The 27,392-nt window shown below is 42.2% G+C and overlaps 2 protein-coding genes across 5 annotated transcripts in view; one reads left to right on the plus strand and one right to left on the minus strand.

The window, feature by feature from the left end:
• The window catches only part of LOC129816798 (synaptotagmin-like protein 5), a 76,013-nt gene extending 73,833 nt beyond the window's left edge, over positions 1 to 2,180 (plus strand). For both annotated transcript variants that reach the window (XM_055871696.1, XM_055871695.1), the window contains exon 17: positions 136 to 2,180. In XM_055871696.1, coding sequence (XP_055727671.1) covers positions 136 to 278 — 143 coding nt within the window. In that variant the 3' untranslated portion in view covers positions 279 to 2,180. The remainder of the gene's footprint in view (positions 1 to 135) is intronic.
• Positions 2,181 to 2,426: 246 nt separating this feature from the next.
• Positions 2,427 to 26,381, minus strand: LOC129816799 (sushi repeat-containing protein SRPX-like). 3 transcript variants are annotated; one of them, XM_055871698.1, is made up of 10 exons: positions 26,166 to 26,379; positions 20,320 to 20,376; positions 18,669 to 18,863; positions 15,294 to 15,470; positions 13,012 to 13,138; positions 9,561 to 9,679; positions 9,084 to 9,263; positions 4,807 to 4,940; positions 3,536 to 3,657; positions 2,427 to 3,415 (listed from the first exon to the last, which is right to left on the minus strand). In XM_055871698.1, exons 1-10 carry the CDS (start codon positions 26,257 to 26,259, stop codon positions 3,235 to 3,237), a joined length of 1,386 nt encoding a protein of 461 aa, XP_055727673.1. In that variant the 5' UTR covers positions 26,260 to 26,379; the 3' UTR covers positions 2,427 to 3,234. The 3 variants fall into 3 exon arrangements, with proteins under 3 accessions (XP_055727673.1, XP_055727675.1, XP_055727674.1); XM_055871700.1 differs by lacking the exon at positions 26,166 to 26,379 and adding an exon at positions 24,561 to 24,716; XM_055871699.1 differs by lacking the exon at positions 20,320 to 20,376 and having other exon boundaries at positions 26,166 to 26,381.
• Between the last annotated feature and the right edge of the window lie 1,011 nt (positions 26,382 to 27,392).

Genomic DNA, 27,392 nt, shown 5'->3' on the forward strand with positions numbered 1-27,392 from the left:
CTCTCTGTCTTTTCAATTATTTTCTCTTTCTCCTCTCAGAGGTTTAGGGTGATTTGTAGCATATTCTGTCAGCATACCACTGTAGGGATATGGAGTGTATACAACAGATAGTGATGATCTGTTGTCTCCCTCCAGAACAGAGCTATGGGAACCAGGTGGACTGGATGGACTCATACGGAGAGGAACAGCGGCTATGGCAACGCATGATTGACAACCCAGAGGTCCCCCAGGAGTGTACACTGATGCTGAGGTCCAGCATGTGCAAGCACAACACATGAGATGGAGGGAGGGAGAAAGAGAAGGAGAGAGGCAGTTGGAAGGACAGAGGGAAACAGAGAAAGGTGTCAGAGGGGAGAAAAAGTGGAAGTTAAGAAAGAAGGAAATAAAATGAACAAAAGAAAGAAAAGGACAGTGGTTGAGAGTGCTCCATGGCCTTGCTCTATCCCCGCAATAAAGAGCTGATGACATCACACCACTTCCTGAACTTTGAACCCTAACCACTGAGCCACCCTGATCCTGCACTGGGGTTCGTGGCCCTCTACCTGGTTAAGTGGACAACCAGTCATGCCTTACACACACATGGCCATACCCTGCCCTCCAAAGCATCCAGCCAAGACCAAGCACTGCTACTACTACTACAACAACTACTACTAATACCGCTGTACATTATGACATATATGTAACATAATGAACAAGCACGTGCCATTGTATGTTCTGATCTGACTCCTGGTTTCCACTATGCACATACATTATGGGTGTGTGGGGGAACCTGTCCTTGTCTCTGTAGTTTCCTTACAACACTCTCCTCTCCCTGTGATGAGACCAGGAGTTAGAAGTTGTCCTTATTCACAGATCTAGGATCAGATTGCCTTGACCTGCTCCTAACTATAACCATTAGGGGGAAGTTAACATATCTGACCCTGTATCAGTGGTTCAGGATAGCCTCTACCTACTCTCATAAGGTAACTACTCCAAAGGCACTTTGGGTTTGTTGCATTGCTGAGGAGATTTAAACATTCCAATAGAATACTGTACAATGACAATTAGGGTATGTTCAAGACTGCGATGTTTCATGCAATAATTGTATTATGCAACATTCTGAACTGATAATCACCCGTTTCAAATTGTTGCACAATTGCATTGTAACTGATCCTGAACACACCAATAGTTTTACTGTTGTCTTGATAAAGCACATATTAAGAGTAGAACAGCACAAATAATACTCACTTCATCAACAGACGTTTTTGGACCTAACTTTGTGTGGAAACAGATTAAGGCGGAAATCTAAACAGAGATCTATCAGCACCAAATTGCTGATCAAAATGTATTGTGTCAAATGTGTAATAGAGAGTCAGGGCAGTTCTATCTGCAACACTGGAAACATTTTGCCCCAGGAGCCTTGAGGAGGTGGGAGGAGGATTGCATGTTCCACAATGAGTCAGTGTCCAGTCCACCCTCTGTCTGTGACTCATTGAATAGAGCACATCCGTCAGAGTGTCTGTCCCTGTAACTCAGGCCACTGTGACCCGTCTGTCCTTGCAACCTCCCTGGATGAGTAATAACACTTCTAGTATCCCCCCGTAAAGGGTTCCGGTGTCTTGGCATGCATCCCAAATGGTAACCTTTTCCCTTTAAAGTGCACTTGTAGAGCACTATAAAGGGAATGGGCCAGTAATCAAAGGTCGCTGGTTCGAACCGCCGAGGCGACTAGGTGAAAAATCTGTCGATGTCCCCTTGAGCAAGGCACTTAACCCTAATTGCTCCTGTAAGTTACTCTGGATAAGAGCGTCTGCTAAATAAATGGAAATGGAATAGGGTACCATTTGACCGCAGACTACGTCTCTATATACAGTCATATCCTACTGTGGTGCCATTCTTTCTGTGGAATGACAAGTCTGCACATTCGCCATTGTCTGAGTTTCTGTTATGCTCAACAACCATTGAAAAGTGCATAATAATAATGATACTATTAAAATGGCATTTACTGTATAGATGAGTTGTGCCCTGCTGCTACTGAAGAAACACTAGACTAGTGTCTAACAGCATATTACGGTCTGTTTTAATGTCCTCTCATTTCAAAACTAGATTGATTTGACTTTGGAATGTGACTGAATCCATCTCTTCTTTTGGTTGCAATGTGTTATCAGAATATTTTTAAGTAATAAACCACACATATCAGACCGCAGATCAGATCTCTATCTATGTTTAGAACAGACTTTCTGTGCAGAATGTAACTGCGCGTCTGACAGGGTCAGTGTGTGTGCACGTGTGTGTATTTGCGTTCACACAGCACCCATCTCTCCTGAGGGTAAAAGTATAAAACTTTTTATGTCGTTACAAAAGACAAACTACATTACAAAAGACAAAATAGACTGTCGTAAAACATAGTTCTGGTTCTAACTGTAATGACAGAAGGACGAGGTCACTCTTTTTAAGAGGGCTATTTAATCATGGTTGTGTGAAATCAAACGGAACGAACAGCAGTGTACTGATGGACCAGCATCACTGCCTGTTACATCACACACACACATTCCCGAGTGCTTATTATTAATGTCCCAAATAAAACAATGCTATCAGAATTGAGAAACATAAATATAAAACAGCTAAAGGATTTTTCCAGTTTCATATCTAAAAAAAAGAAAATAGTTATTATACAAAACATCATAATAATAGTAAAATGTGTCCAAGCTTTAAAAACAACAACAACAAAAAACAAGACTGATGAGTACAAGAATCAATATGATTGTGATGACCCACTCCGCCCAGGACCTCTAACTGCTGTAGGATGCAGTGATGAAAGAGAGTTATATTTCCATTCTAATTAGCCTGGTCCCAATGCTCCACAGCTACAAACTCCAATCCGACATTCAGATACTAATGATTCCTACTTAGTAGTGACTATTGAACCCCCTGTCTCCTTACAATTAGAAAGGCACTTCAACTGAAAGTCATCACATTGGTGGGAAATAGAGGGTTCAATGACTTATTGAGGGATACGTTAACTAGCTGTGGTCTACTATGGGGAACTGGAGGATGGGAGTCGGGTTCAGGAAGTAATATTGAGCAACGGTAGGGTTTAATTATTGATTTGGAGGGATATTGTGGGGGTGAGAAGGACTGTCCATAGGGTGAAGGAAATAGGGGGCGTTGAGGAGTACAATTGGGAATAGTGGGCTTTTTTGGGGAGATGGTGTTGGGGTGGGGGTGTAGTGAGGGGTGTCGTTGAGGTGTGTACTACTGGCAGGTGTGGCCTGCCTCCTGCTGCAGCACCATCTCATCCATGCGTCCCTGCCAGGTGTCAATGGTGGTGAAGATCTGGGCTGATGTGATGGGGTACGTGTAGCGCTCCTTGTCCATCCCCTGCTTGTCAATCATCACCATGTTGAAGTTATTATGGGAGATCTGGAGCAGTAACCTAGGCAACATACATCAACACTTCCATCAGGTCAAGGCTGAACACACAATGGTGGGTCTGAAGAATGAGTTATAGGTTTGTTATGAATGATGATGACGGTGTGTGTATGTGTGTGTGTACCTGAGTTGTAGAGCCAGCCCTGGGGGGATGAGTCTGTGGCTGATACGGCCGATCTGTGCTGGGTAAATCCCGACCAGCTCAATCACCGTCACATGCCTGAGATCCAGACCACACTGGGCATGCTGGAATACACACACATTTGTATTATAACCACACCAAAAACACACAAATAGCATTGTACACACAAGCACAGAACATGAAAATGCACTCGCATACAAATTCAAGTAATGTCAACAAATGTCACAGAATCCATCACCTGGCCTGTTAAAGGCCCAGTGCAGTCAAAAATGTGATTATCCCATGTTTTATATATATTTCCACACTATGAAGTTGGAATAATACTGTGAAATTGTGAAAATGCCCTTTTAGTATAAGAGGTGTTTGAAAAAACTGCCTGAAATTTCAGCCTATTTTGGTGAGATGGAGTTTTGGTGACATCACCAGGCAGTGAATTAGTTAATAGACCAATAAGAAAGAGTAAAGAGAGTTCCAAACCTCTCGCTAACAGCCAGTTTTACCCTCCCCACTCAGACCACTCCCAGACAGTCCTAGTACTATTCTTGCTTTAATAATTGCTCTTTGCTCTTTTAGACCATCTTAATTGAAAACAATCACAGTAAGGTACTTAATTGTTTCCCATAAAGGATTTGATAATGAGATGAAAATGGCTGCATTGGACCTTTAAAGGCGAGGTTTAAATGACTCACAGCGTATGACAAGAGTCACCTCTTTCCTGACACTTTAAAAGGTCAGGCTTTTTAAAGGCTGCTCCCTTTTAATATCTTTTGACAGGCAGAAAATCATCCAACCCCAGAATAGCCTGAATTTACAGAGCACACAGGCATTGTTTATGCTGCGTGGTGACATTTTCTCTGTTTACCAGGAACCGAGGAACTACACACCCCATCAGCAGAACCACAGACAATTTGACCTACTCCCCCACTCGGTCTCTCTCTTTCCTCACTCTCTGCCTTTTTCCCCTCCCTCCCTCCCTCCCTCCCTCCCTCCCTCCCTCCCTCCCTCCCTCCCTCCCTCCCTCCATCCCTCCATCCATCCCTCTCCCTCCATCTCCACCCCCCCCCTCCCTCCCTCCCTCCCTCCCTATCCCTCCCTCCCTACATCCATCCCTCCATCCATCCCTCTCCCTCCATCTCCACCCCCCCCTCCCTCCCTCCCTCCCTCCCTATCCCTCCCTCCCTACATCCATCCCTCTCTCTCCATCTCCATCCCCCTCCCTCCCTCCCTCCCTCCCTCCCTCCCTCATCCCTCACCTGCAGATTAGTCATTTGGAACCTGTAGTAATGATTGGCAGCTGTGGGAGCAGAAATGATGAGGAGGCGTCGTTTCTCATAGAACTGGTCCAGCAGACCTGAGGCTGTACGCACCCCCACGTTGATGTTCATAGCTGTGACATAACATGTTATGACATAATAAAACACTACATCATTGCAACATATCACATCATCATATTCTATGAAAGCAAATGATGTAACTTGATTTGCAATTGCCCAAAAAATCTCAAAATGATGTTAATTTCATTGCTCTGTTTTACTTGTCTTTGCTGGTCTTGTTGTTATAAAGTTTGCTAGCAATAGTAGCGAGTGACTTGTTCCTTCCACAGCGTATATCAGAAGTGCTATATGGAGCGTCACTGTATTTTATAATATGATAGCAGTATAATACTGTCTCTTCTATTAGACAATAATCCACTTAAGTATGTGTCACAGACAGTGCTGGTCGATGTCAGAGCAGGCGGTATTGATCTGCTGGGCCTCTGATCGATCGACAGCCCATCCTGGCCGAGGGAGACATCCCCGTTTCCACCTCCAGCGAACCCCACAGCACCCCTGATCACAACTTCAATGCTGCTAAACACACAGCACGGTGGATGTGTAATGTACAGTTGAAGTCAAAAGTTTACATACACTTATGTTGGAGTCAATAAAACCTGTTTTTCAACCACTACACAAATTTCTTGTTAACAAACTATAGTTTTGGCAAGTGGGTTAGGACATCTACTTTGCGCATGACACAAGTAATTTTTCCAACAATTGTTTACAGACAGATTATTTCACTTATAATTCACTGTATCACAATTCCAGTGGGTCAGAAGTTTACATACACTAAGTTGACTGTGCCTTTAAACAGCTTGGAAAATTCCAGAAAAATACAGTGGGCTCCAAAATTACTGCCACCGCTGACTGGCAATGCACAAACAATACTTAAAAAAATATGAACAATATGATTATAGAGATAAACTCAAAATACCAACATGTGAGAAATACTGTACTTTATTAATGTTCCAATGGAACCCACCAAAATCATACAATTATTTAATACAAAATACATTTCACCAAAATCAAGGTTTCATAATTATTGGCACTCCTCATTTAGTACTTAGTGCCACCACCTCTGGCAAGGATAACAGCATGGAGTCTTTTCCTGTAATGTTTTACAAGGTTAAGGAACACATTTGGAGGGATTTTGGACCATTCCTCTATGCAGATCCTTTCAAGATCCTTCACATTCTTGGGTTTGCGCTTATCAACTGCCCTCTTCCACTCAGCCCACAGGTTTTCCATTGGATTGAGGTCCGGCGACTGAGATGGCCATGGCAGAACATGGATTTGTTGTCACAGAACCATTTCTGTGTGGATCTTGAGGTATGTTTTGGCTCATTGTCTTGTTGGAAAGTCACATACGGTCAAGTTCCAGCCTTCTGGCAGAGGCAACCAGATTGTCAGCTAAAATTGCCTGGTACTTGGTGGATTCATTATGCCATCAATCTTAACCAGTGCCTCTGGACCTCTGGAATTAAAACAGCCCCAAAACATCACTGACACACCACCATATTTCACCGTGAGTATGAGGTGCCTCTCCTTGTATGCATCTCTGTTTCGACGCCAAACATGCCGATCTGACCAAAACGATGGGACCGATCTGACCAAAACGTAACATTTTGGTCTCATCTGACCAGAGCACCTTCTTCCAATCATAATTTAAATGACGTTTGGCAAACTCCAAGCGCTTGCGTCTGTGTCTTGGGGTCATTAAGGGCTTTCTTCTGGCAACCCTTCCAAAGAGCCTGTGGTTGTGGTGGCATCTGATGGTGCTTTTTTAAACCTGGTGACCCCAAGACGCCACCAAGGCCTGCAATTCTTTCACAGTGATTCTGGGGGTTTTGTTGCTTCTCTCACGATCCACCTCCCTATCCTGGGGGGGCAAAATGTATTTGCGTCCTCTACCCGTGAGGTTTTCAATTGTTCCATATCTTTTGACTGTTTTAATAATTGCCCTGACAGTGCTCAGTGGTATATTCAATCATTTGTGGATCTTCTTGCAGCCATTACCAGATTTATGAAGGTCTACGACCATCTGTCTCTTTTGAACTGCCAGTTCTTTTGTTTTCTTCATGGTGTTGGATGACAAAGGGATATTGCATGTGTGTTACCTCATTTTTATACCCTCGTGAAAAAGGAAGTGATATAGTGGCTCAAAATAGTTCCTTAACACTTAGATAAACTTAAATAAGTGGAATTTAATTCCTGGTTTAATTTTGGTAGATGTTATTTACAATAATATTTGAGGGTTCCATTAATTGTGAAACCTTGATTTGGAAGATTGATTTTTAATTAAATCAATAAATTATATTTTGGGGTTCCATTGAAACATTAATACAGTACAGTATTTTTCACATGTTGGTATTTTGAGTTTGTCTCTATAAATATATTGTTTATATTTGTTTCAGTATTGTTTGTGCATTGCCAGTCAGTGGTGCCAGTAATTTTGGAGCCCACTGTATGTCATGCTTTAGAAGCTTCTGTTAGGCTAATTGACATCATTTGAGTCAATTGGAGGTATACCTGTGGATGTATTTCAAGGCCCACCTTCAAACTCAGTGCCTCTTTGCATAACATCATGGGAAAATCTAAAGAAATCAGCCAAGACCTCATAAAAACAATTGTAGACCTCCACAAGTCTGGTTCATCCTTAGGAGCTATTTCCAAACGCCTGAAGGTACCACGTTCATCTGTACAACAATAGTACGCAAGTATAAACACCATGGGACCATGCAGCCGTCATACCGCTCAGGAAGGAGACACGTTCTGTCTCCTAGAGATGAACGTACTTTGGTGCGAAAAGTGCAAATCAATTCCAGAACAACAACAAAGGACCTTGTGAAGCTGCTGGAGGAAACAGGTACAAAAGTATCTATATCCACAGTAAAACGAGTCCTACATCGACTTAACCTGAAAGGCTGCTCAGCAAGGAAGAAGCCGCTGCTCCAAAACCGCCATAGAAAAGCCAGAGTACTGTTTGCAACTGCACATGGGACAAAGATCGTACTTTTGGACAAATGTCATGTTGTGGGGGTGCTTTGCTGCAGGAGGAACTGGTGCACTTCACAAAATTGATGACATCATGAGGGAGGAAAATTATATGGATATATTGAAGCAACATCTCAAGGCATCAGTCAGGAAGTTAAAGCTTGGTTGCAAATGGGTCTTCTAAATGGACAATGACTACAAGCATACTTCCAAAGTTGGTGGCAAAATGGCTTAAGGACAACAAAGTCAAGGTATTGGAGTGGCCATGACAAAGCCCTGACCTCAATCCTATAGAACATTTGTGGGCAAAACTGAAAAAGTGTGTGCGAGCAACAAACCTGATTCAGTTACACCAGCTCTGTCAGGAGGAATGGGCCAAAATTCACCCAACTTATTGTGGGAAGCTTGTGGAAGGCTAACCGAAACGTTTGACCCAAGTTAAACAATTCAATGGCAATGATACCAAATACTAATTGAGTGTATGTAAACTTCTGACCTACTGGGAATGTGATGAAAGAAATAAAACCTGAAATAAATCATTCTCTCTACTATTATTCTGACATGTCACATTTTTAAAATAAAGTGGTGATCCTAACTGACCTAAAACAGGGAATTTGTACTAGGATTAAATGTCATGAATTGTGAAAAACTGAGTTTAAATGTATTTGGCTAAGGTGTATGTACACTTCCGACTTCAACTGTATGTGTGTGTGGTTTATAGTGACGGGGGGAAAAAATCAATAGTTACATATCGGGATATTATTTTGACGATGTATCGTATCATTTTGAAAATATCACAATATCATTTTTGTGCTGGTTTGATATGCCTGCATGTTCTCATTCTTCTTTTTAAATAGGGAGTCAATTTGTTTTTCAGAACTTTTATTTCCATGACTGATCAAAACTCATTTTCTCATGGCTCTCTCGTCCCTCTGCAGTAGACATATGGTGAGCAATATGTTTGGAACATCTAATCGCAATATAATCACAGTATTGAATCGCAATACATATAGATTCGTGATAATCGCAATACATATTGTATCGACACCTAAGTATCATGATGATATTATATCGGGAGGTCCCTAGCAATTCCCAGCCCTATTGGTTTATGTGAAGTGTAAAGTACTGTATGTGTGTCTGTGAGGTGTGCTTATGTGATGTGAACAGTATGTGTGTATGTGTGTGAGTATACATACATGTGTGTGTGCACAGATATGTACCTGCACAGTTGGTTTCCGTGCCTGACCAGGTGAGTCCATACTGGCACACCCTGGCAGCACTGCCCTGGAGTTCGTACCCTCCTGTACATTTGAAATCACAGGTGGCTCCGTAGTTATCTCCATCACTGTCACACTTCATATAGCCGTTCTCTGGAGGGGTGATGGGGCTGCAGCGACGCACTGGTGGCACAAAACAGATTCAGACACACACTCTAAGGCTGTGTTCACGCATCCCAATTCTGATTGTTTTTCGCTAATTTTGTATTTTGACCAATCATTTCACCTCTGAAAAAGGTCTGATGTGAAAAGATCTGACGTGATAGGTCAAAAGACCAATTAGTGGAATATAAAAATTGTCTGATTGTGTAAAAGCAGCCTAAGAGGCATAAATGTGTAAGTGTTCTGTGATTGTTCCTTCAAATGTTGTCAGAACATTGCTGTCTGACTAGAAACACTGTAAAAATGTTGGGGGATCACCTCGTACTCTGACAGAGAAGCGGCAACTGCCCTTGTTCCCGGCGCGGTCATAGACGGTGTAGGACATCTTATGGAGCCCCTCAGGGAAGTGTCCAGGAGGCTTCCCTTTCAGGATCACACTGTAAACACAGCCTCAGTCAAATACTACACTGTGTCAATAGTACTGAAGCCTAACTAAAGACTTACCCTACTACTACTGCTACCATGACTACTACTCTTACTGCTACTACTGCCACTAGACTTGGGCGGTATCCAGATGGTCATACCTTCATTCCAACCTTGTGCTATACCGTGATATTCGGTAATGCCAGCACTGAACACAAGGGGAGCTGTTTTCTAAACCCACAGCCTCTGTAATCCTAAGGTTAGCCATGCTAACAAGTACATGTAAAATCTCATAGAGAATGCAAACTAAATGCTAACAAGTTTTTCGCAAATATTTTATACAGCCTCTGATCTAAATTATTTTCAGGACAGACGTCCCAGCTCATAAAGTTATACAAGTAACTCAAAAAGCTACTTACAGTTTGCTGTACGCACAAAACAAATATTAGACAGCAAGGCTCTTGATCCAGGAGGGGGTTCTCTACTGTTACTAACCTAAGCTTGATTTTTGGAACAAGCTAACCACTTAGCTAGATAGCGAACTAGCTACTAAATTAGCAAACCAAATACACAACTGTAGAACATTTAGCACATTTTAGACAGTATAATTAATAGCTATAAAATATCTAGCTGGCAAACATTTAGTTGTGAATTCCATACTGTAACTAGACGTGTGCTGCACAACAGTGAATGACTCACAAGTCTCTTGTTGTTGTGTGATTGTAAACAAACACCACGTGACTGGGGACTACCGGTAAGAAAAAATATGTGACAGGTAAAATAAAGAACTACAAATATTAAAATGTATACAAAAACTTCGTATAAATAGTTTAAACTGTATTGAAAAAACATCCTGTGGCTATTTCCAAATATCCCGGTATACGGTATATACACGGTAGAGGTTGACCGATTAATCTGCATGGCTGATTAATTTGTGCCAATTTCAAGTTTATAACAAATCGGTAATCTGCATTTTTATACGCCGATTATGGCCGATTACATTGCAATCCACGAAGAGACTGCGTGGCAGGCTGACCACATGTTACGCAAGTGCAGCAAGGAGCCAAGGTAAGTATCTAGCTAGTGTAGCAGTGTGATGTTGTTCCCCTAGATTATGCACCAAGTTGCACATAAGGACCAATTCAAATAGGCCAGGTCAAGAGGGGATGTTAATAATAATAATTCAGTGTGTTTTTTAAATTTAATTACAGCTGAATAGCTAATGTAGGTTTTGGTGTACAAACACTTTTTCATATCAATATTGTACATACACGTGATTGTAAAAGTTTTGTATATTTTGGTTTGGCCCATCGCGGGTTATCTGTATTTCCGTACCCCCTTATTGTTCTCTTTTGCCTGACCTTCGGCATAGCAAGGTATGTTGTCCTTGGCTCCGAAATTGTTTAATATAAAACCGTGGTAAATGTTACACAATGTGCTGTTATGCAACCATAAATTCGTTACAATGTGGACAATATAAATATTTATGTTAACAAGTTTCACAAAGCTCGCTAACTAGGGTACCTATTGTAACTTGTGAGTACTTGGGACGGTGTTTGAGTGAGTTTCTATGTTCTCGCGCAGGTGCCTGAGAGCTGTGACTGCGCCAAGGGCTAACATATTGTGTGTTGTCTCTTCGTGTGCAGGTATGTCTTTTATTTTGTCCGAATTATGGTCTATTTCATTTTACTTGTATTGTATGGTGTGCTGTTTTGCACTGAATGTGTGCACGCAGCACCTATTATTTATTTTTGGAGCTCTCTTTTGCCTGACCTTCGGCATAGCAAGGTGCCTGAGAGCTGTGACTGCGCCAAGGGCCAAAATATTGTGTGTTGTCTCTTCGTGTGCAGGGCAAATAAAAATAATCCAACCAGCAGACCTCCAGTTGTGGCAGTGTCCTACTTAAAAGTACACAACGCAGAAAAAACCACGCTACACTAGCATTAAACGTATCTTATAAAAAACAATCAATCTTAACCTAATCACTAGTTAATTACACATGGTTGATGATATTACTAGTTTAACTAGCTTGTCCTGCGTTGCATATAATCAATGCGGTGCCTGTTAATTTATCATCAAATCACAGCCTACTTTGCCAAACGGGTGATGATTTAACAAAAGTGCATTCGCGAAAAAGCAAAATCGTAGCACCAATATACCTAACCATAAACATCAATGACTTTCTTAAAACCAATACACAAGTATATATTTTTAAACCTGCATATTTAGTAAAAAAAAAAATGTTTAGCAGGCAATATTAACTAGGGAAATTGTGTCACTTCTCTTGCTTTCAGTGTAAGCAGACTCAGGGTATATGCAGCAGTTTGGGCCGCCTGGCTCGTTGCGAACTGTGTGAAGACCATTTCTTCCTAACAAAGACCGTAATTTATTTGCCAGAATTGTACATAATTATGACATAACATTGAAGGTTGTGCAATGTAACAGCAATATTTAGACTTAGAGTTGCCACCCGTTCGATAAAATACGGAACGGTTCCGTATTTCACTGATAAACGTTTTGTTTTCGAAATGATAGTTTCCGGATTTGACCATATTAATGACCTAAGGCTCATATTTCTATGTGTTTATTATATTATAATTAAGTCTATGATTTGATATTTGATAGAGCAGTCTGACTGCGCAGTGGTAGGCAGCAGCAGGCTCGTAAGCATTCATTCAAACAGCACTTTACTGCGTTTGCCAGCAGCTCTTAGCTGTGCTTCAAGCATTGTGCTGTTTAGGACTTCAAGCCTATCAACTCCCGAGATTAGGCTGGCAATACTAAAGTGCCTATAAGAACATCCAATAGTTAAAGGTATATGAAATACAAATGGTATAGAGAAATAGTCCTATAATTCCTATAATAACTACAACCTAAAACTTCTTAACTGGGAATATTGAAGACTCATGTTAAAACGAACCATGTTAAAAGGAAGCTTTCATATGTTCTCATGTTCTGAGCAAGAAACTTAAACGTTAGCTTTTTTACATGGCACCTACTTTCTTCTCCAACACTGTGTTTTTGCATTATTTAAACCAAATTTAACTTGTTTCATTATTTATTTGAGACTAAATTGATTTTATTTATGTATTATATTGAATGAAAATAAAAGTGTTCATTCAGTATTGTTGTAATTGTCGTTATTACAAATATATATATATTTTTTTTTAATCGTCAGATTAATCGGTATCGGCTTTTTTGGTCCTCCAATAATCGGTATCGGCATTGAAAAATCATAATCGGTCGACCTCTAAATCATGGTATACAGCCCAAGCCTAACTACCACTACAGGTTATAAATGAAGGTTCAGTGGAGTTAGGGGTTAAGGATCAGGGGTCAGACTGACTCAGTGAGGATGCCATCGGCCGTGTCCTTGCCCTCCGGTGTGTCCCAGGTCACCCTGGCAGTGAGCTTGCCAGGCTCTGCCGTCTTGTCCTTCAAGTTAGGACACTTTATTACTGGGGCATCCACATCTACCAGAGAAGGAGAGAGGAGAGGGGGGAAAGAGTGGTTAAAAAGGTCAGCAGATGTGGAGGGAAGAGAAACAGGAAGAGAGAGAAAAAATGTGCTTTTCCCTGTTCTGTCATGTTATGTTGTGTTATGTTATGTCCTGTCTGTGTAATTGGGGTGATTTTAGACTAGAGAAGCTCCTGTGATGGAGTGCTGTTTCACTGAGTCGTGGCTGAAAGACGACATTGATAACAGCTGGCTGGGTTTTCCGTGCATCGGCAAGATAGAACAGCTGCCTTTGGTAAGACAAGTGGTGGCGGTCTGTGTCTATTTGTCAATAACAGCTGGTGCACAAAATCTAATATTAATGAAGTCTCAAGGTTTTGCTCACCTGAGGTAGAGTATCTCATGATAAAACGTAGACAACACTATTTACCAAGAGAGTTTTCATCTATATTTTTTTGTAGCTCTCTATTTACCACCACAAATCGATGCTGGCACTAAGACCGCACTCAACGACCCGTATAAGGCCATATCAAACAATAAAATGCTCATCCAGAGGCGGCACTCTCAGTGGCCGGGAACTTTAAAGTAGGGAAACTTAAATCCGTTTTACCTCATTTCTACCAGCATGTTACATGTGCAACCAGAGGGAATAAACTCTAGACCACCTTTACTCCACACAGAGACGCATACAAAGTTCACCCTCCATTTGGAAAATCTGACCATAACTCTATCCTCCTGATTCCTGCTTACAAATCAAATATAACTGTATTTGTCACATGCGCCGAATACAACAGGTGTAGTAGACCTTACAGTGAAATGATAACTTACAAGCTCTTAACCAACAACGCAGTTTTAAGAAAAATAAGTCTTAAGTAAAAAATTCAAACAACAATTCATTATAGAGCAGCAGTAAAATAACAGTATTGAGGCTATATACGGGGGGTAGCGGTACAGAGTCAATGTGCGGGGGCACCGGTTAGTCAAGGTCATTGATCAGGTTGGGAGTCCAATCCCTGTACCTTTTGCAGAATATCAGTCTGTCCCCGATGTTTTTCCTGGAGAGAAGTGGCTTCTTTGCTGCCCTTCTTGACACTAGGCCATCCTCCAAAACTCTTTGCCTCACTGTGCGTGCAGATGCACTCACACCTGCCTGCTGCCATTCCTGAGCAAGCTCTGTGCTGGTGGTGCCCCGATCCCGCAGATGAATCAACTTTAGGAGACGGTTCTGGCGCTTGCTGGACTTTCTTGGGCGCCCTGAAGCCTTCTTCACAACAATTGAACCGCTCTCCTTGAAGTTCTTGATGATCCGATAAATGGTTGATTTAGGTGCAGTCTTACTGGCAGCAATATCCTTGCCTGTGAAGCTCTTTTTGTGCAAAGCAAAGATGACGGAACGTGTTTCCTTGCAGGTAACCATGGTTGACAGAGGAAGAACAATGATTCCAAGCACCACCCTCCGTTTGAAGCTTCCAATCTGTTATTCGAACTCAATCAGCATGACAGAGTGATCTCCAGCCTTGTCCTTGTCAACACTCACACCTGTGTTAATGAGAGAATCACTGACATGATGTCAGCTGGTCCTTTTGGCAGGGCTGAAATGCAGTGGAAATGTGTTTTGTGGATTCAGTTAATTTGCATGGCAATTAATTGCAATTCATCTGATCACTCTTCATAACATTCCGGAGTATATGCAAATTGCCATCACACAAACTGAGGCAGCAGACTTTGTGAAAATGTATATTTGTGTCATTCTCAAAACTTTTGGCCACGACTGTACATATTACCTCAATTACCTCGACTAACCAGTGCCCCCACACATGGACTCTGTACCGGTACCCCCTGTATATAGCCTCGTTACTATTATTTTATTGTTGCTCTTTCATTATTTGTTATTTTTCTATTTTGTTATTCTTTACTTTTTATTCATTTATTGTTTACTTCAGTTTATTTAGTAAATATTTTCTTAACACTTTTTTTAACTGCATTGTTGGTTAAGGGCTTGTAAGCATTTCACTGTAAGGTCTACACCTGTTGTATTCGGCGCATGTGACAAATACAATTTGATTTGATTTGACAGCTACAGACAAACACCACACACACAAATGCCATACACATACTGTACATCGGTAAATACACACACATCCACATGCACACAAGCACTCTCTGACTCACCTATGCAGGCACTCTCCCCTGAGGTCCAGGTCTTGTGGTACTGGCAGGTGACAGTCTTGGACCCCTTCAGAGTATATCCAAGGGAGCAGAAGAACTCACAGCGGGAATTAAAGTAGGATCCGTCTGAACACTTATAGCCACCGTTAGCAGGCATCTGTAGCTTAGGACACCGGATCTCTGACAGGGAAACACAAATCAAGTCAATAAATGTATTTTCACAAACAGGGTGTATGATTAGCAGGTAGCTGATGAATCTGAATGATTCTATTGGTTGTGTGTATCTTCAGTGGTTACATACAGTACCAGTCAAAAGTTTAGACACACCTACTCTTTTAAGGGTTTTTCTTTATTTGTACATTGTAGAAAAACAGTGAAGACATCATAACAATAAAATAACACATATGGAATCATGTAGTAACCAAAAAAGTGTTAAACAAAATCAAAAATATATTTTATACTTGAGATTCTTCAAAGTAGCCACTCTTTGCCTTGATGACACCTTTGCACACTCTTGGGCATTCTCTCAACCAGCTTCATGAGGTAGTCACCTGGAATGCATTTAAATGAACAGGTGTGCCTTGTTAAAAGTTAATTTGTGGAATTAATTAGTGGAAGACCAAGTCCATATTATGGCAAGAACAGCTCAAATAAGCAAGGATCGCAGCCTCTTTTTCAACTTTTTATTTTATTTTATTTATTTCACCTTTATTTAACCAGGTAGGCAAATTGAGAACACGTTCTCATTTACAATTGCGACCTGGCCAAGATAAAGCAGATAAAGCAAAGCAGTTCGACACATACAACAACACATAGTTACACATTCAACCTGCCCAGGGACTGCGGTTGGAAATTAGCCGGCTGGCTAAAACCGGCACTTTTACTGAAACGTTGATTAATGTGCACTGTCCCTGTAAAAATAAAATAAACTCAAACTCAAACTCAAACACATGGAGTAAAACAAACATACAGTCAATAATACAGTGAAAAATAAGTCTATATACAATGTGAGCAAGTGAGGTGAGATAAGGGAGGTGAAGGCAGATAAAATATATATATAAATAAAAATATAAAAAAAGGCCATGGTGGCGAAGTAAATACAATATAGCAAGTTAAAAAAAACACTGGAATGGTTGGTTTGCAGTGGAAGAAGGTGCAAAGTAGAGATAAAAATAATGGGGTGCAAAGGAGCAAAATAAATAAATACAGTAGGTAAAGAGGTAGTTGTTTGGGCTAAATTATAGATGGGCTATGTACAGGTGCAGTAATCTATGAGCTGCTCTGACAGCTGGTGCTTAAAGCTAGTGAGGGAGATAAGTGTTTCCAGTTTCAGAGATTTTTGTAGTTCGTTCCAGTCATTGGCAGCAGAGAACTGGAAGGAGAGGCGGAAGAATTGGTTTTGGGGGTGACCAGAGAGATATACCTGCTGGAGCGCGTGCTACAGGTAGGTGCTGCTATGGTGACCAGCGAGCTGAGATAAGGGGGGACTTTACCTAGCAGGGTTTTGTAGATGACCTGGAGCCAGTGGGTTTGGCGACGAGTATGAAGCGAGGGCCAGCCAACGAGAGTGTACAGGTCGCAGTGGTGGGTAGTATATGGGGCAAAACAGATGGCACTGTGATAGACTGCATCCAATTTATTGAGTAGGGTTTTGGAGGCTATTTTGTAAATGACATCACCGAAGTCGAGGATTGGTAGGATGGTCAGTTTTACAAGGGTATGTTTGGCAGCATGAGTGAAGGATGCTTTGTTGTGGAATAGGAAGCCAATTCTAGATTTCACTTTGGATTGGAGATGTTTGATGTGAGTCTGGAAGGAGAGTTTACAGTCTAACCAGACACCTAGGTATTTGTAGTTGTCCACATATTCTAAGTTAGAGCCGTCCAGAGTAGTGATGTTGGACAGGCGGGCAGGTGCAGGCAGCGATCGGTTGAAGAGCATGCATTTAGTTTTACTTGTATTTAAGAGCAATTGGAGGCCACGGAAGGAGAGTTGTAAGGCATTGAAGCTCGCCTGGAGGGTTGTTAACACAGTGTCAAAAGAAGGGCCAGAAGTATACAGAATAGTGTTGTCTGCGTAGAGGTGGATCAGAGACTCACCAGCAGCAAGAGCGACATCATTGATGTATACAGAGAAGAGTCCAAGAATTGAACCCTGTGGCACCCCCATAGAGACTGCTAGAGGTCCGGACAACAGACCCTCCGATTTGAGACACTGAACTCGATCAGAGAAGTAGTTGGTGAACCAGGCGAGGCAATCATTAGAGAAACCAAGGCTGTCGAGTCTGCCGATGAGGATGTGGTGATTGACAGAGTCAAAAGCCTTGGCCAGGTCAATGAATATGGCTGCACAGTACTGTTTCCTATCGATGGCGGTTAAGATATCGTTTATGACCTTGAGCGTGGCTGAGGTGCACCCATGACCAGCTCTGAAACCAGATTGCATAGCGGAGAAGGTATGGTGGGATTCGAAATGGTCGGTAATCTGTTTGTTGACTTGGCTTTCGAAGACCTTAGAAAGATAGGGTAGGATAGATATAGGTCTGTAGCTGTTTGGGTCAAGAGTGTCCCCCCCTTTGAAGAGGGGGATGAACGCAGCAGCTTTCCAATCTTTAGGGATCTCAGATGATAGGAAAGAGAGGTTGAAGGGGTTGCAACAATTGCCGCGGATAATTTTAGAAAGAGAGGGTCCAGATTGTCTAGCCCAGTTTATTTGTAGGGGTCCAGATTTTGCAGCTCTTTCAGAACATCAGCTGTCTGGATTTGGGTGAAGGAGAAGCAGCGGTGGGGGCTTGGGCAAGTTTCTGCGGGGGGTGCGTAACTGTTGGCCAGGGTAGGGGTAACCATTCGATTATCATGAATTTATCGGATTTATCGGTAGTGACAGTGTTTCCTAGCCTCAGTGCAGTGGGCAGTTGGGAGGAGGTGATCTTATTCTCCATGGACTTTACAGTGTCCCAAAACTGATGAGTTGGGATGAGTTGGCCCGAAGAATGAAGGAAAAGCAGCCAACAAGTGCTCAGAATATGTGGGTACTCCTTCGAGACTGTTGGAAAATCATTCCAGGTGAAGTTGGTTGAGAGAATGCCAAGAGTGTGCAAAAGCTGTCATCAAGGCAAAGGTTGGCTACTTTGAAAAATCTCAAATCTCAAATATATTTAGATTTGTTAAACACTTTTTTGGTTACTACATGATTCCATATATGTTATTTCTACAATGTATTTTCTTTTACAAATATAGAAAAACCCTTGAATGAGTAGGTGTGTCCAAACTTTTGACTGGTACTGTATGTTTGGTGTAAAGGTGTGTGTCCAGTGATTTTGGGTCTCGCCAGTAGGCCAGGTGTGCGAGTTTGTGTGTGTGTGTGTGGCGGTCTCACCCCTGCAGGCGTAGTTTCCTGACCAGTGTTTGCTGGCCATACACACCACCTCTGGGTGTCCCTGCTGCATCTCGTAACCCCTCTTACAGCGGATCTTACAGCGCGATCCCATCACGTTCTTATAATACTGCCCCCCAGGACTTCGACAACTCACGTCGCCATGCTTCACCTTGATGGGCGCGCACCAAGGGGTCCCTAAAAATGGGGTTGGGTGGGAAATAAGAGGGAGAGTTATACCATTCACATAAAATATTGAAATAAAAGTCCTTCTGGTTCAGATGCTGGACAGACATCTATCTATAAAGGATAGAGATAGACATTGTCTGTTTGTGCCGCAATGTAAATTAACTATTGGGGGCCGGGGGGTATTTAGCAGTGTTTTGGACATCCATGTGTTTTCTCACCTTATTGCTAAAATGAAGAGAGGCTGTGAGTGTAAGTCAGGCAGTGAGTTACCCATAGCAACATACATAATCCATACTGATTTACCACAGGACACAGTGTTTACAGAAAACTAAAGACAGAATGATACAATGGCTTTGTCACTTACCATAATCCATACTGACAATAAGACGTACTGGCTTGAGTAAAGAAAAGATAGAGGTTGAGAGTAAGGGAAATAGTTTGAGTGTGTGTATGTATGTGTGTAAGTGTGTGTGTGTCCGTCTTTGATCACTTTGATCCAGTGGATTTAAACGAGATCACTCAATCATACTGTTGATTAGAGCTACTAAACCCCATCAATTGAACTATTAATAAATATAACCTTCAGAATGGAGGCTGAAGTGGATGATGATCTAGATCTGATTTACAGCATGAGGGATAAAGATGTGTCAGAAGAACACTAAAGTTGCCTCCAACTTTCCTCTAGCAGTTGGACGGCTCTATCCATCCCTCAAACGCTTGCCTAAAGATTCCTTTTGGGAATGCCAAGTTTGAGGGGCCAGCAGGTTTGTATTCCAGGGAAATAAAATCTGCAGTCTATTTCCCACTGGCTCAGAACACACACACTTTCTTGTAAGCACACACGCACACACACACACACTCTCTCAAACACACACTCTCAAACACACACCAGCTGGACAGGAGCTGGACCATTCGTGTGTGTGTGTGTGTGTGTGTGTGTGTGTGTGTGTGTGTGTGTGTGTGTGTGTGTGTGTGTGTGTGTGTGTGTGTGTGTGTGTGTGTGTGTGTGTGTGTGTGTGTGTGTGTTTGTGTTGGCTGTATCTCAAGTCTCCACTGTCATTGAGTAAGAGAACACAATACTATATTTGAGTCTCTACAGAAGAGAAATAGTCCAGGAGTTTGGTTTGGCCCAGGGTAAAATTCCATGTCTAACTGACTTCAAAGTAAAGTTGAAAGTTAGTTTGACATAATTGTGTCAGTTTGTAAAACATGGGATGAAGCATATCGCTATCTTGTGGAGAAGAAAATAACATAGTTGTGTACATCACATTGAAGTGAAAGACACACAGCTAACTTTGATTGGCTATTCAAATAAAATAACTGTTTTCAATGTTGATAAAAAGTGAAGTCAATGCTTTGAGTTTAAGAGGCTTATTTCAACCTTAAACTTTCCTGCATGTTGAAAGCGAGTGCCAGAGTGTGTAAAAGCGTGCGTGCGGCAGCAGAGCTTGGTCAAAGCATTCACCTCCGTTTCTACGAGCATATGCATCTTCATCATCTCCATAGCCATAGTGTCCCGACCCTGGGAAAGTAAGAGGGAGAAGAAAGTAGCTAGTGACCAAGGCAGGGAGAGAGCAAGGCTGCATTCAAGATAAGAGTAGGGCTGCATTGGTTTCTGTATAGCACTTTGTGACATCTGCTGATGTAAATAGGGCTTTATAAATACATTTGATTGAAAGGGTTTATCAACGTTTCAAAACATGATGTAGGCCTAACCCTTCAACAAAAGATTTGGGTTAGACTTTACTGGTGTTTTGCAAGAGGTCATTATTAAATCAAGATTATCACTGTTGGAAAACGTTGCTAAACTATTCCTCCAAAGAGGAATGAGAGAAATCTCTTTAACACATGCAGAGAAGAAGAACCCCAAGGGAGGTTTTCACTTTTACTGCAACCTTGTTCTAAAACCAGTGGTGCAATGGCAACCTCACACTGGGGTCACATTCAGTAAGTATGAAACTGAAGGAAACATTTTGAAACAGAGTACCTACCTAAACCTTTTCTCCATTCCAAAATGTTTTCTCCTGTTTGTTCTTGCTGAAATGTGACTCGGGGTCTTGTTGTGAGGTCACCAACATACCTACTGTGATATGTGACTAGTGCTCCAATATTGGTTTCCTTTCCTTCTCTCCTTCTTGGTCACTAATATGAGAGAGCTAGAAAAAGAATGGCCTTCCAATAAAAATCTGGCTTATTGCTTTCATCTGTCAAGATCTTTGGTATCAGTTGTCAAAAGGAAAGCAGATATGAGTATTGGGACGCTGCTTGTCTGGCAGACAATGCTTCGCTGTCACAGCAAAATTACTGCATGATCTAGAACCTTCTGCTTCAAAATGATACATAACCTTTCAATGCACAACGCAAGATAAAGGAGGAGTGACATGAGGGAGAGAGAAAAAGGTGAGGGGAATAGTGAAGGGAGCGGGAGAGAGAATGGGTGAGGGAAGGAAAGGGGTGTAAATGGGAGAGAGGAGTGAGGAGCGAGCTCAGATACGCCCAATCGCTACCAGAGGAGGATGTTGTGGACTCCAACCCAGTGTGAATGTGTTCTCTGTTCAGGATCCATGAAGGACAAAACAGACAGAGAAGTCTTTCACTCCTGCTACAGCTACACACTCCCAGCCCGGCGGGCGTACATACACGTCAGCCAAATGTCTAACGCGCACTGCGGTTTTAGCAGTCAGATCACACTGCTACTGAGCACATCCTTATACAGACCCTGAATCTGATTTGGCTGGCTGAAGGGAGAACTCACGGGCACACAGCCAAGGAAGTCTAATCAGAGGGAAACAGACATATCTGGGAAACTAATCACAGGTGTGTGCCGCTGCTTCAGATCAGTTCTATAACAAGCTTGCAGACAATTCACTGCCTACAGGGAGGTTACATAGTACGACCGCTATATGGCCCAACACCAGAGTGCACATGAAGAACTTACCACACATCTCTACTGGGCTTGGTTATGGAGCCATAATAGACAACAGAGAACAGAATAAATCTAACACACACACATGTAGGCCTTCCGTTCTGTCTCTATCGAGACTCTTCTACAGATTACTATCCTGCTACAACAACTAAAGTTCTCTGATTCTCTGAAGTGCTCTGATTTTTTGGTTTTGTTATTCTGTAATAAATTGAATCCTAGGGGGCTCTACTGACATGCACCATACCAGCAGAGAGTCTCATAGCCTATAGCAGGGGATATTTCCCAGAGACAGAGCTAGTCCATCTTCTCCATACGCACATCCTTAGAGACGAAGGCGTGCAGTTAGACTGACACTCACATCCCATCCAGCAATCTGCAGCAGAGGGCATAACACATTATTATAGACTTGTCTCTCTCCTTTCCTAAGGGATCTTAGAGGATCTTAGAATAGCGCAGTACTGTTCCTTTTCCACTCAAAGCTCCAGAACAGCCAGGGATAAAATAACACTATGATTAACTTGAAACGATCTCATCCACATCATCAAATTGAGCCAGTCTTGAATAAAAGCTGATATGCTGAGAAGTTGACACTCAACTTGGCAGTATAAAGTTTCCTTCTATTACTTATTTCTTATTTGCTTAACATCAGTGTGTGAATGAAGGCCAGATCCAGAGTTTTCAATAACAAAGAGAGCGAAAACCTAGAAGCTGTCATTCATCCACATAAACATGGTCCCAGTCCCAACAGTCTTTCTGTCAGTGCAACTGAGGTTTGGAATCAGACTGCATCGCTAACAGTCTCCCTCTTCTTTTCTCTTCTCCTCTCACAGTGAAAATGACTCCTCAGAGGGTGGGAAGACGTCAGAGAGAACACAGTGTTGATAAAACAGAGAGAGCGAGAGAGAGGCTCTCCTGCCAAGCTCAATGAGAACAACAGGGCCAGAGGGAACACAAACTGAGGTTCCAGTCAGCTTTATTCAGCTGAGCTGCGCGTAATAGGAATCAATGACAGGGTTAATGTAGAAACATGCCAGGAGGAGAACTGAACAGGCAGTACAGGCATCTGTTATTTCATCTGGGCATAAGAAACACAGACTAAAGACAGTGAAGTGATATGACCATCTCTTTCTCACTGCCTCTGTGCACAACTTCCCTTTAAAAGGTCGCTTCCTAAACCAACCACTCTAACTAGTGTTCTCTCCAACATCACATGCTCACAACCCCTTTCTTAACGCATCAATCACTGACTCTGACAATCTCTGAAACTGGAAACACCTATCTCCCTCACTAGCTTTAAGCACCAGCTGTCAGAGCAGCTCATAGATTACTGCACCTGTACATAACCCATCTACAATTTAGCCCAAACAACTACCTCTTTACCTACTGTATTTATTTATTAATTTATTTTGCTCCTTTGCACCCCATTATTTCTGTCTCTACTTTGCACTTTCTTCCAATGCAAACCAACCATTCCAGTGTTTTTTTAGTTTTTATTTTACTTGCTGTGTTGTACTCACTTCGCCTCCATGGCCTTTTTATATTTTATTTATTTATACATATATCTGTTTGCCTTCACCTCCCTTATCTCACCTCACTTGCTCACATTGTATATAGACTTATTTTTTTTCACTGTATTATTGACTATATGTTTGTTTTTACTCCATGTGTAACTATGTGTTGTTGTATGTGTCGAACTGCTTTGCTTTATCTTGGCCAGGTCGCAATTGTAAATGAGAACGTGTTCTCAATTTGCCTACCTGGTTAAATAAAGGTTAAATAAATAAAATAAATAAAACTCGCTTTCTCTCTCATCATGGAAAATGAGAAGAATCATTATTACTGCTACTCCAGTGGTATTAGTAAGCTGGCAGGCTTAGAGAATTCCCATGGTTACATCACGCTGTGTTAAGACGGCATGTTTGAGCTTTCTGACAATTAACAATACATACAAGGTCACTCACCTACCATAGACCAACAGCACAGCAGTCCATTCGTAAAATATGAATGATTCATAGAGTCATTAGGACTGGGTTTCACTGTAAGTAGAAATGCATGCTGAGCGAGCAATAAAGGAGAAGGCGTCACTGAGTGTGTACGTGTGTACGTGTGTCTGTGTGAGTGTTTGCTTGTGTTGACAGAGGAAATAGGAGGGGGACAAAGGAGACAGCGGCAACCATCTTGTTTTTTGAGACAGCAGCCGAGACAGAAACATACAGAGTTCCGGAGAGAACCAACCATCAAACCCTTCCCATGCCAGTTACCACCCACCTTCATATGCCCTGGAGGTAACATCAACACTCAGCCTCTCAGTACAGACACCTCAATGCACGTAAAGTAACATCAACACTCAACCTCTCAGTACAGACACCTCAATGCACGTAAAGTAACATCAACACTCAACCTCTCAGTACAGACACCTCAATGCACGTAAAGTAACATCAACACTCAACCTCTCAGTACAGACACCTCAATGCACGTAAAGTAACATCAACACTCAGCCTCTCAGTACAGACACCTCAATGCACGTAAAGTAACATCAAGACTCAGCCTGTCTCTCAGTAGACACCTCAAAGCACTGTATAACACCAAAGCAAAGAGAGGTTACTAAGGCTACTTAAAACTCAAACCATCCCCCCCCTTCTCAACTCGCTTTAACACACACACACACACACACAAATTACACCACATAAACAGTCTAACTAACAACCCCCAAATAAATACAAAGACCCCTGTTAAATCAACCCCCATAAACACACACACTCACAAGCACACAGACTCACCTCCAGCTATAAGCATCAGTTTGACACGCTGTGTTTACCCTGTCAGTGTAAATCTAACTCCAGTAGCGTATGCACATGTTTCAGCCTGTTTCTCAGACAGAAGTGGTGAGCCGCGCCGCCACTGGACAAGACACATACATCTCCAAATCAACATCCTCACACACCCTCAAGCCCCCCCCCCCCCCCACACACACAATCTCTCTCTCTGACACACCTTACATCTTTAACCTTGATTCGAACATACACATACACTCCATGATAAACACACACGCATCCAAACTATTATACAGTCCCATCCCGTCTTGAACTTATTTCAGCTTCTCATTACTCTTCAGTGAATGTTCCTCTGCAGGATACTGTCCCTGCCCTGTTGGCACTCATCCACCTGGAAAACTATCTCTCAATGTGTGCGTGTGTGTAAGTGCTTGCATATATGTGTGTGTGACTTTGTGTAACCAAGCTAAGGTGAGAGAACACCACATGGAATCATATCAATCAACCAGCACAAAATAAAACAACTATAATGGTCTCTCTAGCCCATCATATCCCATCATGTCTACTTTTAAATCAATGGTATGGCCTGTTCACGGTTCCATTCAACTGATAGTCCTCCTGTCACCCTCCAAAGAGACCCTGCCACCCTCCAAAGAGACCCTGCAATCTTATTAAACAAAACCACCCAGCACTGGACAGACACTGACTCCACAGATCTGCGGGTCTAGGAAAGCTAGGAAATGGGAGGAGGCAGGCCGAGCAAATGTGCAGTTAGTCCGAACACAGGAGCCCTTGTGTGGCTTGTGGCCCTGTGACGGTTCCGACATCCCGGAGCTATGGGCTCTGATTGCAGAGCACTGAGCTCCAATGCCGGTCACACTGGGGTGGACTGTAGTCGGGAAATATTTACTGGAGACGTGGAATTATCTAGGCTATTGACAACTTCGATGTGATTCGCCACTATGTTGAATGAAATCATAGACCATTAGCTAGGTAAAGATTAGTTACATGTTGGCACGTTTAACGTACATATCCCCTTGTTAAACGAATGTACAACTGTTAAACTCATTACCCACTGGACACACTGGTTGAATCTATGTTGTTTCCACGACATTTCAATGAAATGACGTTGAACCAACGTGGAATAGCTGCGTTGAATTGACGTCTGTGCCCAGTGGGATAGCGCACTTACTTTGCATGGCAAAATAACTTGAACAAATGACTTAATTAATAAATGTTTTTTTACAAGCTATAGCACGAAGGTTAACTAAGGCACCATGTACAGAATGCTGGCTTTAGTGTCTCTCATGAATTCTGCGGGAGACGTCCCCCAGATGCGCACTGCATTCCCCCTTTTACCCCCCTAGCCTCACCCTCCACGTAAACATAAAATGTGGCTCACAAAAAGTAGCGGTGGGATATAGACTAATCGATAATGAATGCGTAATAACAGAACAAATTGCAACAACCACTAACTATGTTATGCAAATATCTAAAAACGTTACATTTATTTGAGAAATGTAAATTAAATGGACGGTGTCCATTTGGACACTAGTGGGTTAACTAAATCCCTCTGATCCGCAGGATGGATAAATATTTGCAATTCCTTACCTTCATAGGCTAAACTGAAGAAGAGCTGGACAAACACGAACAGGGACACTACCAGCCAGGTGTCCATATTCACGCGCGGGACACTCTTCAACATCTTTGTAAAGTACAGGAAAACTTCCAAGGCATTCCAACTTTCCAAAGACCCGCCTCCTGCTCCAGAAACACGAGAGGATACTCCACCAGGATCCTAATCGAATCTGGCATGAGCCAGGGCGCGCGCGCACGCGTCACAGCTAAGTGCAGCAACACTGAACTAAACACTGCAAACAACTCTAACAAATTATAGTAGACATTTTAACCTGCAACAAAGTGACTTTTGTTCTCATACAATAGCTTACGCATTTAGGTCTAGTTGCCACTTGCCAAGGCTGCTGGGGAAATACATTCCCCAAGAAAACATCTAAAAGCACAACCAAATAAAGGCATCTCAAACACCAAAGTGATACAACATTGCTGGACACACACACACACAATTCAGTCTCATTCAAAATCCTATTTTATCTAACCTATACTCTTACCCTTACCCTAACCCTAGCTCCTAACCCCCAAACTAACCCTAATTATAATCCTAACACTAATTCTAACCTTAACCCTAAACCCCTAGAAATAGTATTTGACCTCGTGGGGACTAACAAAATGTCCCCAGTTAGTCAAATTTTGTTTGTTTACTATTCTTCTGGTCCCCACAAGTATAGTTAAACACGTCCACTCACACACAGAAAGAGATCTCACACAGACATGAGCACATGAGTGGTGAGAGAAAGTATGCAGCTGATGAAAGACTCTCCACCACCACACACACACACACACACACACATGCTCACGCGCTCTCACACTCACACACAGCTTAGGCTGCCTGCCTGCCAGTTCTCCTCTCTGGTCTCTTTAGGGGCGAGTCTCCACATGAAGGTGTTAAGGTGCCTCTTGTCTTCACAGGAAACAGGAGAGGGAAGTGTGAGTCAAACAGAGCTTCTGTGCAGTAGCCTCTCAGGATCTATAATAACAATAACACTAAACCAGACTGAACTAGGCTGAAACACAAAAAACTGCATGTGTGTGCACGTGACTGTGCACGTGTTTGTTTCTCCTACATGTACTGCAGAAATGCATGTTTTAGATTCCAGAAGCTCCAAGTGCCCTTCCAGACAGTCATAGTACATTCATCTATAATTACAGTATACTGAACTCTAGGGGTTAATGATACCCTATCACCTAGGTATAGACAGA

The sequence above is a fragment of the Salvelinus fontinalis genome, chromosome 19 (genome assembly GCF_029448725.1).
Source record: "Salvelinus fontinalis isolate EN_2023a chromosome 19, ASM2944872v1, whole genome shotgun sequence".
Taxonomy (NCBI): domain Eukaryota; kingdom Metazoa; phylum Chordata; class Actinopteri; order Salmoniformes; family Salmonidae; genus Salvelinus; species Salvelinus fontinalis.